The sequence below is a fragment of the Cygnus atratus genome, chromosome 2 (genome assembly GCF_013377495.2).
Source record: "Cygnus atratus isolate AKBS03 ecotype Queensland, Australia chromosome 2, CAtr_DNAZoo_HiC_assembly, whole genome shotgun sequence".
Lineage (NCBI taxonomy): Eukaryota > Metazoa > Chordata > Aves > Anseriformes > Anatidae > Cygnus > Cygnus atratus.
The window spans coordinates 63,450,250-63,463,146 of NC_066363.1; the positions used below are offsets into that span (position 1 = coordinate 63,450,250).

General features: G+C 34.3%; 1 protein-coding gene across 1 annotated transcript in view; it reads left to right on the forward strand.

Annotated features, from left to right (window-relative positions):
- The window catches only part of SEPTIN7 (septin 7), a 79,559-nt gene extending 67,309 nt beyond the window's left edge, over positions 1–12,250 (forward strand). The window contains exons 10-15 of the mRNA XM_050708760.1: positions 590–641; positions 1,270–1,395; positions 5,439–5,459; positions 8,225–8,360; positions 10,539–10,678; positions 11,233–12,250. Coding sequence (XP_050564717.1) covers positions 590–641; positions 1,270–1,395; positions 5,439–5,459; positions 8,225–8,360; positions 10,539–10,678; positions 11,233–11,272 — 515 coding nt within the window. The 3' untranslated portion in view covers positions 11,273–12,250. The remainder of the gene's footprint in view (positions 1–589; positions 642–1,269; positions 1,396–5,438; positions 5,460–8,224; positions 8,361–10,538; positions 10,679–11,232) is intronic.
- The last annotated feature ends 647 nt before the right edge of the window (positions 12,251–12,897 follow it).

The following is a 12,897-nucleotide window of genomic DNA, read 5'->3' on the forward strand; positions in this document are numbered from 1 at the left end:
TACAATAATGGGATGGCAGGTACTGCTGAAATAGATGGAATGTAATGACAGCTGCCAACCCTCTTGATTTGTAGACAAGTGCATCAAATTGAATATACAGACTTCCTTTGTTTAGTTGAACAACAAAAGATGCATTAAAATTAAAGACTTGCATCTCCTCTGGTGGCGCTGGAGGGAGAAATAGACTTCATGAAGTCTGTCTTCTAAAGGTTTTGGGCGTAACTGGATCTAGACTGAGGTCTTCAGTTAATGTCTGATCTTTAATAATACAGCTGTGCTGACAGGGCCTCCAAGGGATCATGAAGTTAGTTAAACTGGCAAAACTGTTTCTGCTGAGGTAGTTTATTCTGCTATACTGATTCAGAGTACAATTTCCTAGTATGGCTTAAGGGAACCTACCTTGGCTGGTAAGATGTACTGATAAAGTCGCATCACTAATGCTCTTCTACTGTAAACATGTATCCTGCGTGAGTGAAAAAAGTCTGGGCGTAACCTGTTGAATGAGCATAGGAAGTGGATGATGTCTTTTCTTTGAGTAAGGCATGTGTTTTGGTTTGAGTCTCAAGAAAAAAATTATCATTTTCCGCAGTTGAAAATGGGGAACACTGTGACTTCACAATTCTGAGGAACATGTTGATAAGGTAAGCAACTAATGGGTAACATGGAGTTTTCTAGTATGCCTAACAGGCTGGAAGGTTATATGTTGGAGGAAAAAAAGATCTAAACTTGTGAGTTCATACTAATCTGATGTTTTTAGTTGTAAACAAATTTTTATCCTCTTTGATACCAATTTGTGTAACCATATATCTAGCTAGTGGTGCCAGTGAATTTTTTTTGGATACCAATCTTCTTTCTGATTTGTTCTTAAAAAAAAAAAAAAAAAAAAAGTGATAAACCATAGGAACCCAAGTTGTCTGTTAGTGCTGACGTGTACTTAGTTGCAGGCATCTTTTTAAATTTTCAGTGTCAGCATTTTCTAAAGCAAGCTTCATTGTGTTAAGCGCTGAGAGGTTTTTCTTCCTATATTCACAGCGGTTCAGTAAGTTCATCTGCTCTAACAATTGCTAATTCAGTGCAAAATAATATATTATTTCTGTGACTTAGCTGTCTTGACAGCTCTTATTTAAATGGAAGAATGACAACATTGTGGGGAACGGGGCTTTAATGGCAGAATATAGTTTAAGTCAATCTGCAAAAGGAGCATGGACTAATTTTACACACAGTATTTTGTATTTGTGTACTAAGCTGATAAATTACACTTATTGACAGAACTCATATGCAGGACCTGAAGGATGTCACTAACAACGTACATTATGAGAACTATAGGAGCAGAAAACTGGCAGCTGTTACCTACAACGGTGTTGACAACAACAAAAACAAAGGGCAGCTAACAAAGTAAGTTCTTGTTGAGATTGTATTGCTCTTTAATCCTTCTGCCATTTCTTTAGTTGGTTTCATGGTGGGAATTCTTTATTTCACTTTTTGTTCTTCAGTCATTTGCCTCTTTGCTGCATTCTGGTCTGTGAACACTATACTTCTGGCTTACTCGTGATTTGGTTTTGTTCTGTTTCATTAAGGTTTACACTAGTCTTAAGTGAATAGGTTAAAAAATGGGGTTTAGTTGGATTCAGTTTTGAAGAGAAACCATACTTTTACTGTTTCTAAGTTTTATTTCATTAGTACGTACTGGAAAATTTTTGTGCAGTAGTGTTTCTGTTTTGGTATATATAGTGTTTCGGCATTATTGTTTCTTTTTGTATGAATACTCAATAGTCAGCATCAGGGATGTTTTTGAGAGAAAAATAGATTAATATTTATTTAGAAACTTTGAAAATCCAGACACGCTGTCGTTATTGAATGGCTGCCATGGCTTCTAGGGTCGCTTATCATGATGGTGGAATTATTGCAACATCCTCATCTATTGTGAGAGGAAAGTTGCAATGCAGGAGTTTTGCTTTTATTTTTGTTGTGGTTTTTGCTCTTTAATGCTAGTAAGTCATCTTGACTGCCACTGGCAGCAAGCTGTTTGCCAACATGGTAAAATTATTTGAAGATTTAAAAGCAAGCTTTATTGTATTCTTCGTATACAATGCTATTTGAGAATACCATGTTTTTTCATTTAAGACATGCATTTCCCCAGTTCTACATTTATCAACAATAATTTATTAAATTATTATGAATTAGTGATGTAGTGAGGTCAAGTCTCAGACAGAAGTAGTCCTCAAATATGTTTATAGCACAGTGGTTACTTCTCACTCTCATATTTATTGCCATCACATTATCCCTGATTTACATGTCAAAGCTCCTGAGTACATATAGCAAGTATGTTGGAACTTTTTCTCAAGGTGCACTTCATCCTCATGACAGTACAGTGTTATGGCTGAGAGGGGAGGAGTTTTAAAAACAGAAATTACTAAATGAGATGGTCACCATGGAGAACAAAATAGCACAGCTAGTAACAGCAGGGAAGAAAGCCCTCTTGAGCATTTGGGTGAAAGATCTTGAGCCTAATTCTTTGTTAGATGACAGTGGGTTAATGATAATGCAGAATAGAAAATTCTTCATTGCCTCCAGTATCTATCTAACTTGCTATTGTTATACTTTTTTTGGTGTACTGTTCACTGTATTTTTTACTGTGCTATTTGCTATTACTGTACTGAAAAGTGAAACATTTTATTGCTCTTTTGTGTATGATAGGAATTTGTTTTGATTTTTTAATGTAGTGTTTAGCAGCAGTTTTTCTCCATTTCCAAATCTTAGTGGATTTTCTTTAGATTTAGAAGAACCTTGTTTTTTGTGATAACATTTACTATTTCTTGTGTTTTGTGCCTGTTTGTATTTATGTTAGTCTGTACCTACAAACTTAGTCTGTTACTTATATCCAAGGTACTGTTTGTTGTTTTTCTTCTTTAAAAAAAAGTGATTTTTTTTGATTCCCATACCACAAACAAAATAAGATGCATTTCTGTATATATATACCTGTACCAGAAGGACTTCAAAACTATGTTTGTGTTGTTCCTCTTTCAATCTTTTCAATCTTGTCAATCAGTTGCTGAAGTAATTGCTGAAACTTTTTTTTCACTAGAATTTGTGCTCCAAATGTTTGGAATTACTTTGCTTTCAGAATCATGCTTAGTTTTTTGTCATCTGAGGTCACTGTGCTGTTCCACCTGAATATTTATAGTTAAAAGTGCCTTTTGGAACTGATTTTCTTGCTAAGAAATCTGCTGTGCAGAATATTGCAGCACTGAATCTCTGAGGTGAATAAATAGAGATGGCACTCTGAGCTGTCATTTTTTTTCTCGAGAAATAAGTTATCAGTTTAATTCAGCCATCTGAAAGATGGCAAAGTCTATTGCAAACTTAAAACGAATTTTGAATCTTTTGCAGTTTTTCTTCAAACTCAGGGTGACTTAAAAAAAAAAATTATAAATCATGAATGCACGTGCTGGTTATTAAGCAGCTGATGCTATTCTTGTCTTGCTACTTTATCCATATGTTGAATTATCAGGATTTTTTTTGAAGCCAAAAAGCATGTTAAAGCTTAATGTGCTTTCATGGTTTTGAATTTAGTATAGGTGAAGCAGCATAGAGAAAATTTTCCTAATAACCATGTGTGTCTTCCTAGAAATGAATTGAAAGGGGGAAGAATGAATGTTAACGCTTTATCTGTGCATCCCCTGAGGAATCTTATGTTTGGCTGCTTCCTTTTTTGAAAGAAGTGTCTGTGTCTCAAAATGGAGCAATATCTGACTTGTCCTCTGGAAATCTGATTCTTTAATGGGAGATGTGTCCAGTGTCTCTATCTGAGAATAGAGACATGCTCTGATGCTGTCTGGTGGTATTACAAGCATCCTATTAAACACAGATACAACCTCTGGCTCTGGAAACTCCTAAGCTGCTGTTCCTTTTGTAAACTGGAAGAGTATATATAAGCAGAGATTGTACAAGCTCTGGTTATTGCACTTCTCCAAAAGCTATCGGAGACCAGAAAGACCTTTTTAACCTTTAATGCAGCTATATTTTTCTGATCTTAGCAGATCTTTATTTTTCAGGCAACTGTTGACTTATTTCTTTGGACAAAAGTGCAAATGTGAAAATCAGTACGAGTCCCTGTTATGAGATTTAATAATACTGTGCAGATGAACTGAAGCAATTTGTTCTGTCCAGATGATAATTTTCTTTGATTTTTCCCTCCTTTGCTTTGGTAAAACTGTAATAGACTTTTCTACAAGTAACACACTGACCTAAGAGCCATCCAAAGCATGCACCATGATTATGTAGCCTTTTTGTGTTTTAGGTTTAGTGTCTGATTTCTTCAAATTGTCAAGATCACATTCCATCTCTTAAATAATATATGAATAATCATCAAGGGTAATCTTCAGGTATATCGATAACTTCACACTGTGCAGTAACTATAATTTTACATGTGCACTATGTGGCATATGCTAAAATTTGCATTTGCTCTGAAATATAAAATTCTTAATTTGCTATATGAAGTTGATATTTTCAGTGAGTTTCAACATAAAACCTTATTTCTTTGAAAGTCATGTTGTATATTGTAAAGATCAGCCTTACTTATCTAGGGATTTGTTCAATAAACTGGCACACTGGGTCACAAAATACACAATGCATAAATCCTTCTAACTGCCTAGTTTAAACTACTTCTAACTCCTTTTGACCATATTCTTACTGTTTTCTTACCAAAAACCAAGATAAGATTCTCTGCTTCCTTTTCACCAGAGAGAAGGAAATTCAGTGAAATAGTTCTAGAGTATTAAACCCATCTTACTTGTTGTGAGATTTAATATGAGAATCTTGTTTTCAAACTACTTTTTCTCCTCTTACGGTGTATGTGAAATGCTAACCCAACACAAGCTCTGGGTAAAGCATCAAGCTCGGGGGAAATAACTGCAGTGAAGCCTCCTCCAGAGCTGAGCACAGCCTCCGGTGAGACCTCTGCTGGCCATTGATGTGAAGTGCTCTTTTTGCAGCACAGGAACATTATTAATTTCATTAATACAAGGACATCATTGATAATGTCCTTTACTAGGAGATAATTTTTAATGAGTAGATAAGCCTCAATATGGTTTTGGTTTCATAAAACTTGTTTATAGCAAGTGGTTGTTCGTGTCACTAAAATATTTAAAATCGCTTTAAGAGCTTGCATACTCTAGGTAAACTATTGCTAAAAATACCTGCACATCAAATCTGCATTAATATCTACACGGTGTAGTGATTTACTAACTGAACTTTAAACATAATAAGCTTTAACTAACAGTCTTTCCTGTTACTGTGAAAAGCTTGCTTTTTGGGGGAGCAGATAATTAGCTTTAGGAATCTATTAATAATGAATTTACTTTTTTAATTACTGCTTTTTGGTTTTGTGGTTTTATTTAAGCATGCTAAGCTAAGCCTCTGTATTTTTTGTTTTTTAGATTTGACACAGTTGAAGGCATGTAAGTGGTCATTTAAATTTTTCCAAAAAACTTAGACAAAAATTATTTAAACACAAAAAGGGTTTTACTGTTTAATGTTTCAAATTTAAAACAGTTTTCTGTTATCCAGCTCTTGGCATTGTTTTTTTCCCTAGCTGTTTTTTGTTGTTGTTGTTTTCCTTATAAAGCAGTGATAACGTAAATTTTAAGAACTTATAAATAATTTCAGGGACAAATATCTCTGTAAAAACCCTTTCTCTTTAGGAACTTTTTGGCTAAGCTTCAAGACAAATATGGTCAAATTTCAGCAATGAGTAGAAAAGGCTGTTTCAGTGCATAAATGGTGAAATTTACTCAGTTTCTATCTCAAGCTCCATCATGTTTATATAGATGCTTATGAAAATTCCACTAATTCTTTATACTTATCTGTAAATTTACAAGTTTTCATTGGATTGGGAAATTAATTACTTCAGCCTTCTCTGACCATGCGTTTATCTTATTACTGGCTTGCAGAGGTTCCACTTTGCACACATGCAGAATAACTTTTTAACTTTTGCAGATCTTAGAGGGCTGCTTTAACATACATCCTGTTAAATCAGTTAAATGTTTTACATATTTATTTATTGTTTTGTCTTTAGCTCTCTTTTGTTTAAGCCCCTTGTATTATTTTATCCTGAAATAAAGGATAATGTGCGCTTACCCATGTCACATACTTATGACCCAACAGAACTAGCTGTGACCTCTGTTGTAAAGATCTCAGCTGTAAATGTTCGCGTGTTAGTTTATCAAATGTTCTATGCAGACTGTTTTTTGCCACTTTCTCAAATTCTCAAATAAGCTTGCCTGACATCTGTATAAGACAATTAGGCTGTCAACAGAAGGACAGTACTACTTCCCTTTCAAGTCTGTAGAAACTGCAGCAATGATCTGTTAGTATTCAGATCTATGTCTCGGTTAATTTTTGAAGAGCAGGCATATTTGAGAACTTTACACCTCTAAAAGGTAACAATGAAATAATTTTATTATGACAGATGGTTAGCTTACACAAATACCGCTACTCACCTCCTCTTTCATTCTCTTCTTACGCAAGATTTTTTTGTGTATTATTGTATGTGACCCATGTTTAACCAAATTTTTTTCCTTGACAAAAGTTCCTAGCAGTTGGCCTTTTGAATGGCTAGAGTAACCATTAAACTGAGGATCAGTTTCAGTTCCATATGTAATACAGAATTTTATTTACCAGTCCAAACTTGGCAACTATTAGTTCAGATTCAATCAGATTTTTTGTGGAAACGCCATTTTCTTTCTCCTTACCACTCCCGATCGTCACCTTTAAAGCACGTTTTAAAATGCTGGTATTTGAAAAACTGTTCACGTGGCCTTAACTTTATGGGGCCCTGCTTACTTTCACTGTATGTCTAGTTGTCAAAAATGAGCAAGCAATAAGGATGAACTGAGCCATTAACAGTCAAAACAGATCTTAAAAAACAGATCTTAACTATGTCTGATATGTAAGCTCATTCCTTTAAGAATGAGTGGTAAATTCTGAATCAAAATGGATGTTGCTAATTTTATTTCAGTCATTGCTGGAAGTTCCTTAATTAGTTTACCTCCTACAGTGCTTTTTCTGCATGAATTGAAGCAGAACAGTTTGGGGTTTTTATGTTTGTTTTAAGCACTGAAAGTGAAAATAATATTTCTGGTAGGGCTTAAACTTGCCATCTCTAATTTATAATTTGCTTGCCTGAGCAAATTATGCATACATTACAGCAGGTAGCCTCTGTTGTTGATTGTAACTGTTCCCTCTATATTCAGTTCTTCTCCATTTTTATCAATAAGACAACTAAAACTGATGTTTTCCAAAGCCATGCATACTCAAAACTGAAAAATAGAGGCCAGTGATTTGTTTGGGTTGCTTTTGTTGAACAGCATGAAATTCTTATGATAAGGCTGTATATAGCAATCATCCTTGGATCAAAATCATCCTGTTTGAGTATTTATTGTGAAATTTGCTGTTCAGAGCTTGCACCATGTTAGTGTGGGTCACAAGCTTATACAGCTTTAAAAATTCTGTAGAATTCCAAAAAGTAGCAACCACTAAAAATATATATTATATATATATACACATATATATATATAACTACATTATTTTTATACATCAATTTAATGAATAATTTTCTAAAGGAAAGTCTTCCAGCTAACATTTCTATGAATGTTCAGTTGCCCAAAATGTTTTTGCTACGTTATCTCTTTGGAAGTATGACCACCTCATTCAACACAGTTGCCATGCAAACTTTATGCTTATGATCACTCTTAACAGTGACAATTTAAAGGAAAAATGGGACTTCTGTGTGAAACACTGTTAAAAATTTTTATTAATCTGTTCTACATAAAAGTTCTATCGATTTTTATATGTATTTGAACTGCAAAGAACAAGATGCCTGAAGATCACTTGGAAGATGCTCTTTTTTTTTTTTTATTACTTGTAACTTTGATTTATTCCCTACCCATGACCAGGTTCTACCAAAGATATAAAGTCAAGAGCTTCTTTAACCTTAATGTAAGATAAATCGAAAGGGGGGGGGGGAGGGGGAGATACTGCGTGAAATTTCCTTTTTGTAGGAAGCTTAACTTAACAGTTAATAAAATAATGCAAAATGAATTTAAGCTGTGTTATTTATCATAATGCTTCAGCATTTTTATCTTTTTTTTAGACAGATACCCAAATGTAACAGAAAGAAAAAAAAGTTTTTATTAGCTAACTACTTCTTCTGGATTTGTGGCAGGAGCCCGTTGGCACAGATGGAAGAGGAAAGGAGAGAGCATGTAGCCAAAATGAAAAAAATGGAAATGGAGATGGAACAGGTGTTTGAGATGAAAGTCAAAGAAAAAGTTCAGAAACTGAAGGACTCTGAAGCTGAGGTAATGAAAATGTCTTAAATAGGCTTGAAAGTGAACAAATACAAAGATGGCTCTTCTCTCCAAGACTTTCCAACATTTTATGTTTAAAGAAAACTCAGTTATTTTTCCCAGCTTCTTCTCTTTGCTGAAATGGTATAAGCACAAACTTCAAATGCAACTTTAATGTTCATATATAATGTTCATATACATTCTTGTTTTATTTTCACAATCACAGTATTTTAAAATACTCCTTAATTTTCTTACCCTCTCTTTCCCCTCTTCTTTGGAATATTTTATACCTGTTTTCTTACATTAGCTTAAAGTTCTTCAGACTTTCATGTTTTACATCAGCTAATTTAGTAATAATAAATTGCTTTGTATACTGAAAAGGCATTTGAGGAACTTCTGATACAGTGTCTAAGGGATCATCTAAATAAGAGTTACTGGATGAAGAAAGAGGCAGGCATATCTTCTTGGCACTGTTTTTGTGTCATTTGAACATACATAAATTTTATAGATATTTAACTCTAATTTCTGTCTCATCCAGGTGAATGGATTTTATTCACAGTGAAATTGTTTTTATGGGTTTCAAGCAGCCCTTGAAGTGTGCTCTTTTTAAGAGACTGGTATAAAATTATATTAAACTAGAAAATGGATTTAAAGTTTTGAGGAAGCAGCTTCTCTCGAGAAGCTTAATAGAAGAGTTTAAAATAGTCAGTGTTCATAAAGATACAGTTTGGCTCCAAACTTGAGGGAAAGTGAGGAAATTTGGCAGGGTAGTTGAAATGCTTGCCAGTGTAGGCATTGTAAGGAACCATTGTATACTGAATCAGGTTGATGGCTTGCATTATTTTTTTCCTCTATTTTTTTGTTCATCAAAAGAAGTCAATAGGTAAACAAGGGATATAAATACTAAGGTAGACCAGTCAGAAATTTGAGAGTTTTAAAGCTATGTGTTTTGTTTGGAACACAGTGTTTATTTAGGCACTGATGAACTTTTGCTTCCTTAATTTCTGTCTCAAATATTTTGAACTCATTTATAATTCTGGCTTCCACAATGTGCTGTGACAATAACTCCATAGATAAATTGTTATATGAAAAACAGGACAAAAAAAAAAAAGGTCTTTTTTCATGTACTATCTCTTGACTTTTTTCACTGATGGCATCTTGTTGAATTGAATGAACAAGTAAAAACTGATAAGTTCTTTTTTCCCCCTTTCTTCATACATGACTTTGTAAACTCCATTGTATATCTTTATAAGTAGGCGGTAGACCATGCTGAGTTTGAAGTATATAAAAGGCTTGTTAGGCATTGGAATGGGCTGCCCAGGGAAGTGGTTGAGTCACCATCCCTGGAGGTCTTTAAAAGACGTTTAGATGTAGAGCTTAGTGATATGGTTTAGTGGAGGACTTGTTAGTGTTAGGTCAGAGGTTGGACTAGGTGATCTTGGAGGTCTCTTCCAACCTAGACGATTCTATGGGAAAAAAAAAAGTAAAATCTGTTTTGAAGGGTTTGCATGAGATAAGGACTCGCAATAGAGAAGAGGGAGTTTTAATGAACTCATTTAGAAAAACTTGTTGCAGCACATGAATGGAATTACTTTTCCTCACAGTGTCTCCATTCTCGCATCCAGGGCATTTGATTGCCAGTCCCATCACCAGAAGCTTGCAGAAGAGACTTCTTAGGCAATACTGGCAGTGTAGACAATTCACTGCAGTAATACTACTAATAATTCATTTAATTAGTGAGTAAATTAATCCATTTAATAATGTTTTTCCAAACAGATCCTTAATGTAGTTAACACTATAGGATGAAATCAGTGTTTTTTTTCTCCACACAAAGTCAAAGCTGCTACATTATGTATTACTGATATTAAAATATTTTGTAATTTGCTTAAGGTTTGCTTAAAATACCAACATTTCCTTGAGTTTCCTGTTGCTTGCCACATGTAACTGCCTACAACTCTGGTTTGTGACTCAGGCAGCATTTGGGGAGTTTTCTGTAAGCTCTACAATGTGTTTATGGGATTTAATACACTTTTATATATGTTTAATTATAATCATAACCTTAGAACTTTTGGTTTAAGAGTTACTTTCTCTGAAGAGAAACTAATACTATCTCACTTTAGTATAGTTGCTGATGTTTGTTGCTGCAGTGCTCTGTGTCCTTGCTGAGTCTGTTCATGACTTTTTCTATAGCTGCAGCGACGCCATGAGCAAATGAAAAAGAATTTGGAGGCACAACACAAAGAATTAGAGGAAAAGCGTCGCCAGTTTGAGGATGAGAAAGCGAACTGGGAAGCTCAGCAACGTATTTTGGAACAACAGAATTCCTCCAGGTAAATTGATTGTTAATCTGCAGTTCATAGTAAATGTTCTGTAGCTTTGTGTTAAAAGGAAATTTCCATAGTAATAATGGTCAGTGGTGTTTGACCACTATAGAAATTCACTTAAAATCCAAGAAAAAAAAATTAAACTGCAGTTAGCTACAGATGAACACCTCTCAAAAATACTGGGATTGTTATTAGCTTCGAAAGCAAGTTTTAATCTGGAAAAATGCTATATTCATACATAGCCAGATCTATCTAAAAAAAAAGTTGTATTTGAAAGGTAGATTGTAGCAGACTTCTGAAGGGTGGAGAGTTAAAGCTTCAAGAATTAAACTGATTAAGTCTCCTAGTCCACAGATGGGGTAATGTGATAAATGCACTGCTTGACTTCATGTGCAAGTACTGTGAATACAATACATTTTCATACAGTCTATTGCAACCTGTAAGACTTGAGAAAATGCTTATTTAAAAAAAATCATAAAAAGTGATTTTAATAACATGTATTCAATGTTTGACAATGTTTGTTTTATTTTTTTTTTGTTTTTGTTTTAATATCATTGTAGAACCTTGGAAAAGAACAAGAAGAAAGGGAAGATATTTTAAATGCATCATTTTGACCACCAGTTATGTATTAGTTGCCAATATGCCAGCCTGGACATCAGTGTTTGTTGGATCCGTTTGACCAATTTTGCACCAGTTGTATCCATAGTAATGGATTTAACAGCATGACAAATTTTTGTTAATTTTGATGGAGAATGAGATGCCTTGAATTGTCTAGGGTGTTGTGTACTTGGAAAAATAACAGCTCTAAGTACCTTTTTTCCTTTTTTTTAAACAGATGTCGTTTTAATGCAAAAGAAAACATTTTACTGTTGTACAATCATGTTCTGGTGGTTTGACGGTTTACGGGATATTAAAAAATGCAAGGACTCAAGACGGTTTTTAGTGAGGACAAATTGCCATAATATGATGCAAACGATGCTTCTTTATTATTATAATACAAGAATTCCATTCAGTGCAGCTTATACAATAATGTAATTTAGTCTAACACAGTTGACCCTATTTTTGACACTTCCATTGTTTAAAAGTACACATGGAAAAACAAAAGTCATAGGCTTAAAGTGCACCTAAGCTTTTTATAACAACCCTTTTATGTTTTGGATTCTTTAAATATATGCTATTCTCATTTAGTAACTTCTTTAGCCTGAAGGATCTCATTACTGCTTCATTTTTGTAATAACGTTTAATTTAGATATTTTTCCATATATTGGCCCTCCTAAATAGAATATAGCTTCTTTCATATGGTAGGAACCAGTGAGTAAAACTTTCCTTTAACTCCCTTTTTACATTTTATGGTAAGTAGCAGGAAAACGCATTTATAGGTCATTTCTAGGCAAATTGTGGAGTTAATTACCAACCTGTTTCTACCTGTGTGCAGTCTTTCTTTATTTTACTAGAAATGGGAATATGGCCTCAAGAAAAAGTCACCATTTCGCATTTAGCTGTATTCATATACTGCATTTCTGTATTTTTTTTGTTTGTATTGTAAAAAGTCACATAATAAACAATGTTGTGATGTAATATGGTGCTGTGTCAGAAATTTTAAAGGAGTTGTGTAGCCAAGCACTTACTTGGGAAGTGCTTCAGCTTTCTCTTTCCCACTGGACTTGATTGACCTGTCTTTGAATTGCCTGAGGAATTAGTCTAAGGTACAGAAAATGCCTGTGTGTTGTTGAATTTAGTAAATCTTGAGTGTGTAGCTGGGGGACCAACTGTGCTCTGCATTGGCAAAACAAGAATCTAGCTTGTCCAGAAGAGGGCACCAGCTGTCCACACGCTCCTACTGCATGTCAGACCTGCTCCAGGCTCAGGAATACTGCCTTTTGCATTGTCTTTTATGCCCTCTAGAAGCTTTTGTGTTATAATGCAGCTAGATGCACGTATGTGCAGCCTCTTCAGGAACTTCTGTTAAGCTCATTGGCAAGCATTTGTTTTCTATCCTTTTATTTTGTTTTCAAAGTGAATTGAGACAGTTTTAGTAGTAGTAGTAGTCAGGAGCTTGGTATTTAAAGAACAGAAAGAACAGTTGTAACTTCTTAAACTGTTGTGGACTCCTTATATCTTTTGTTTGCCCGTGAAACAATGAAGAACAGCTTTTTTTTTTTTTTTTTTTTTTTTGCAGATGCTAATTGTATTATTCCTGCTACCATGCTTTTTTTTACGTGAAT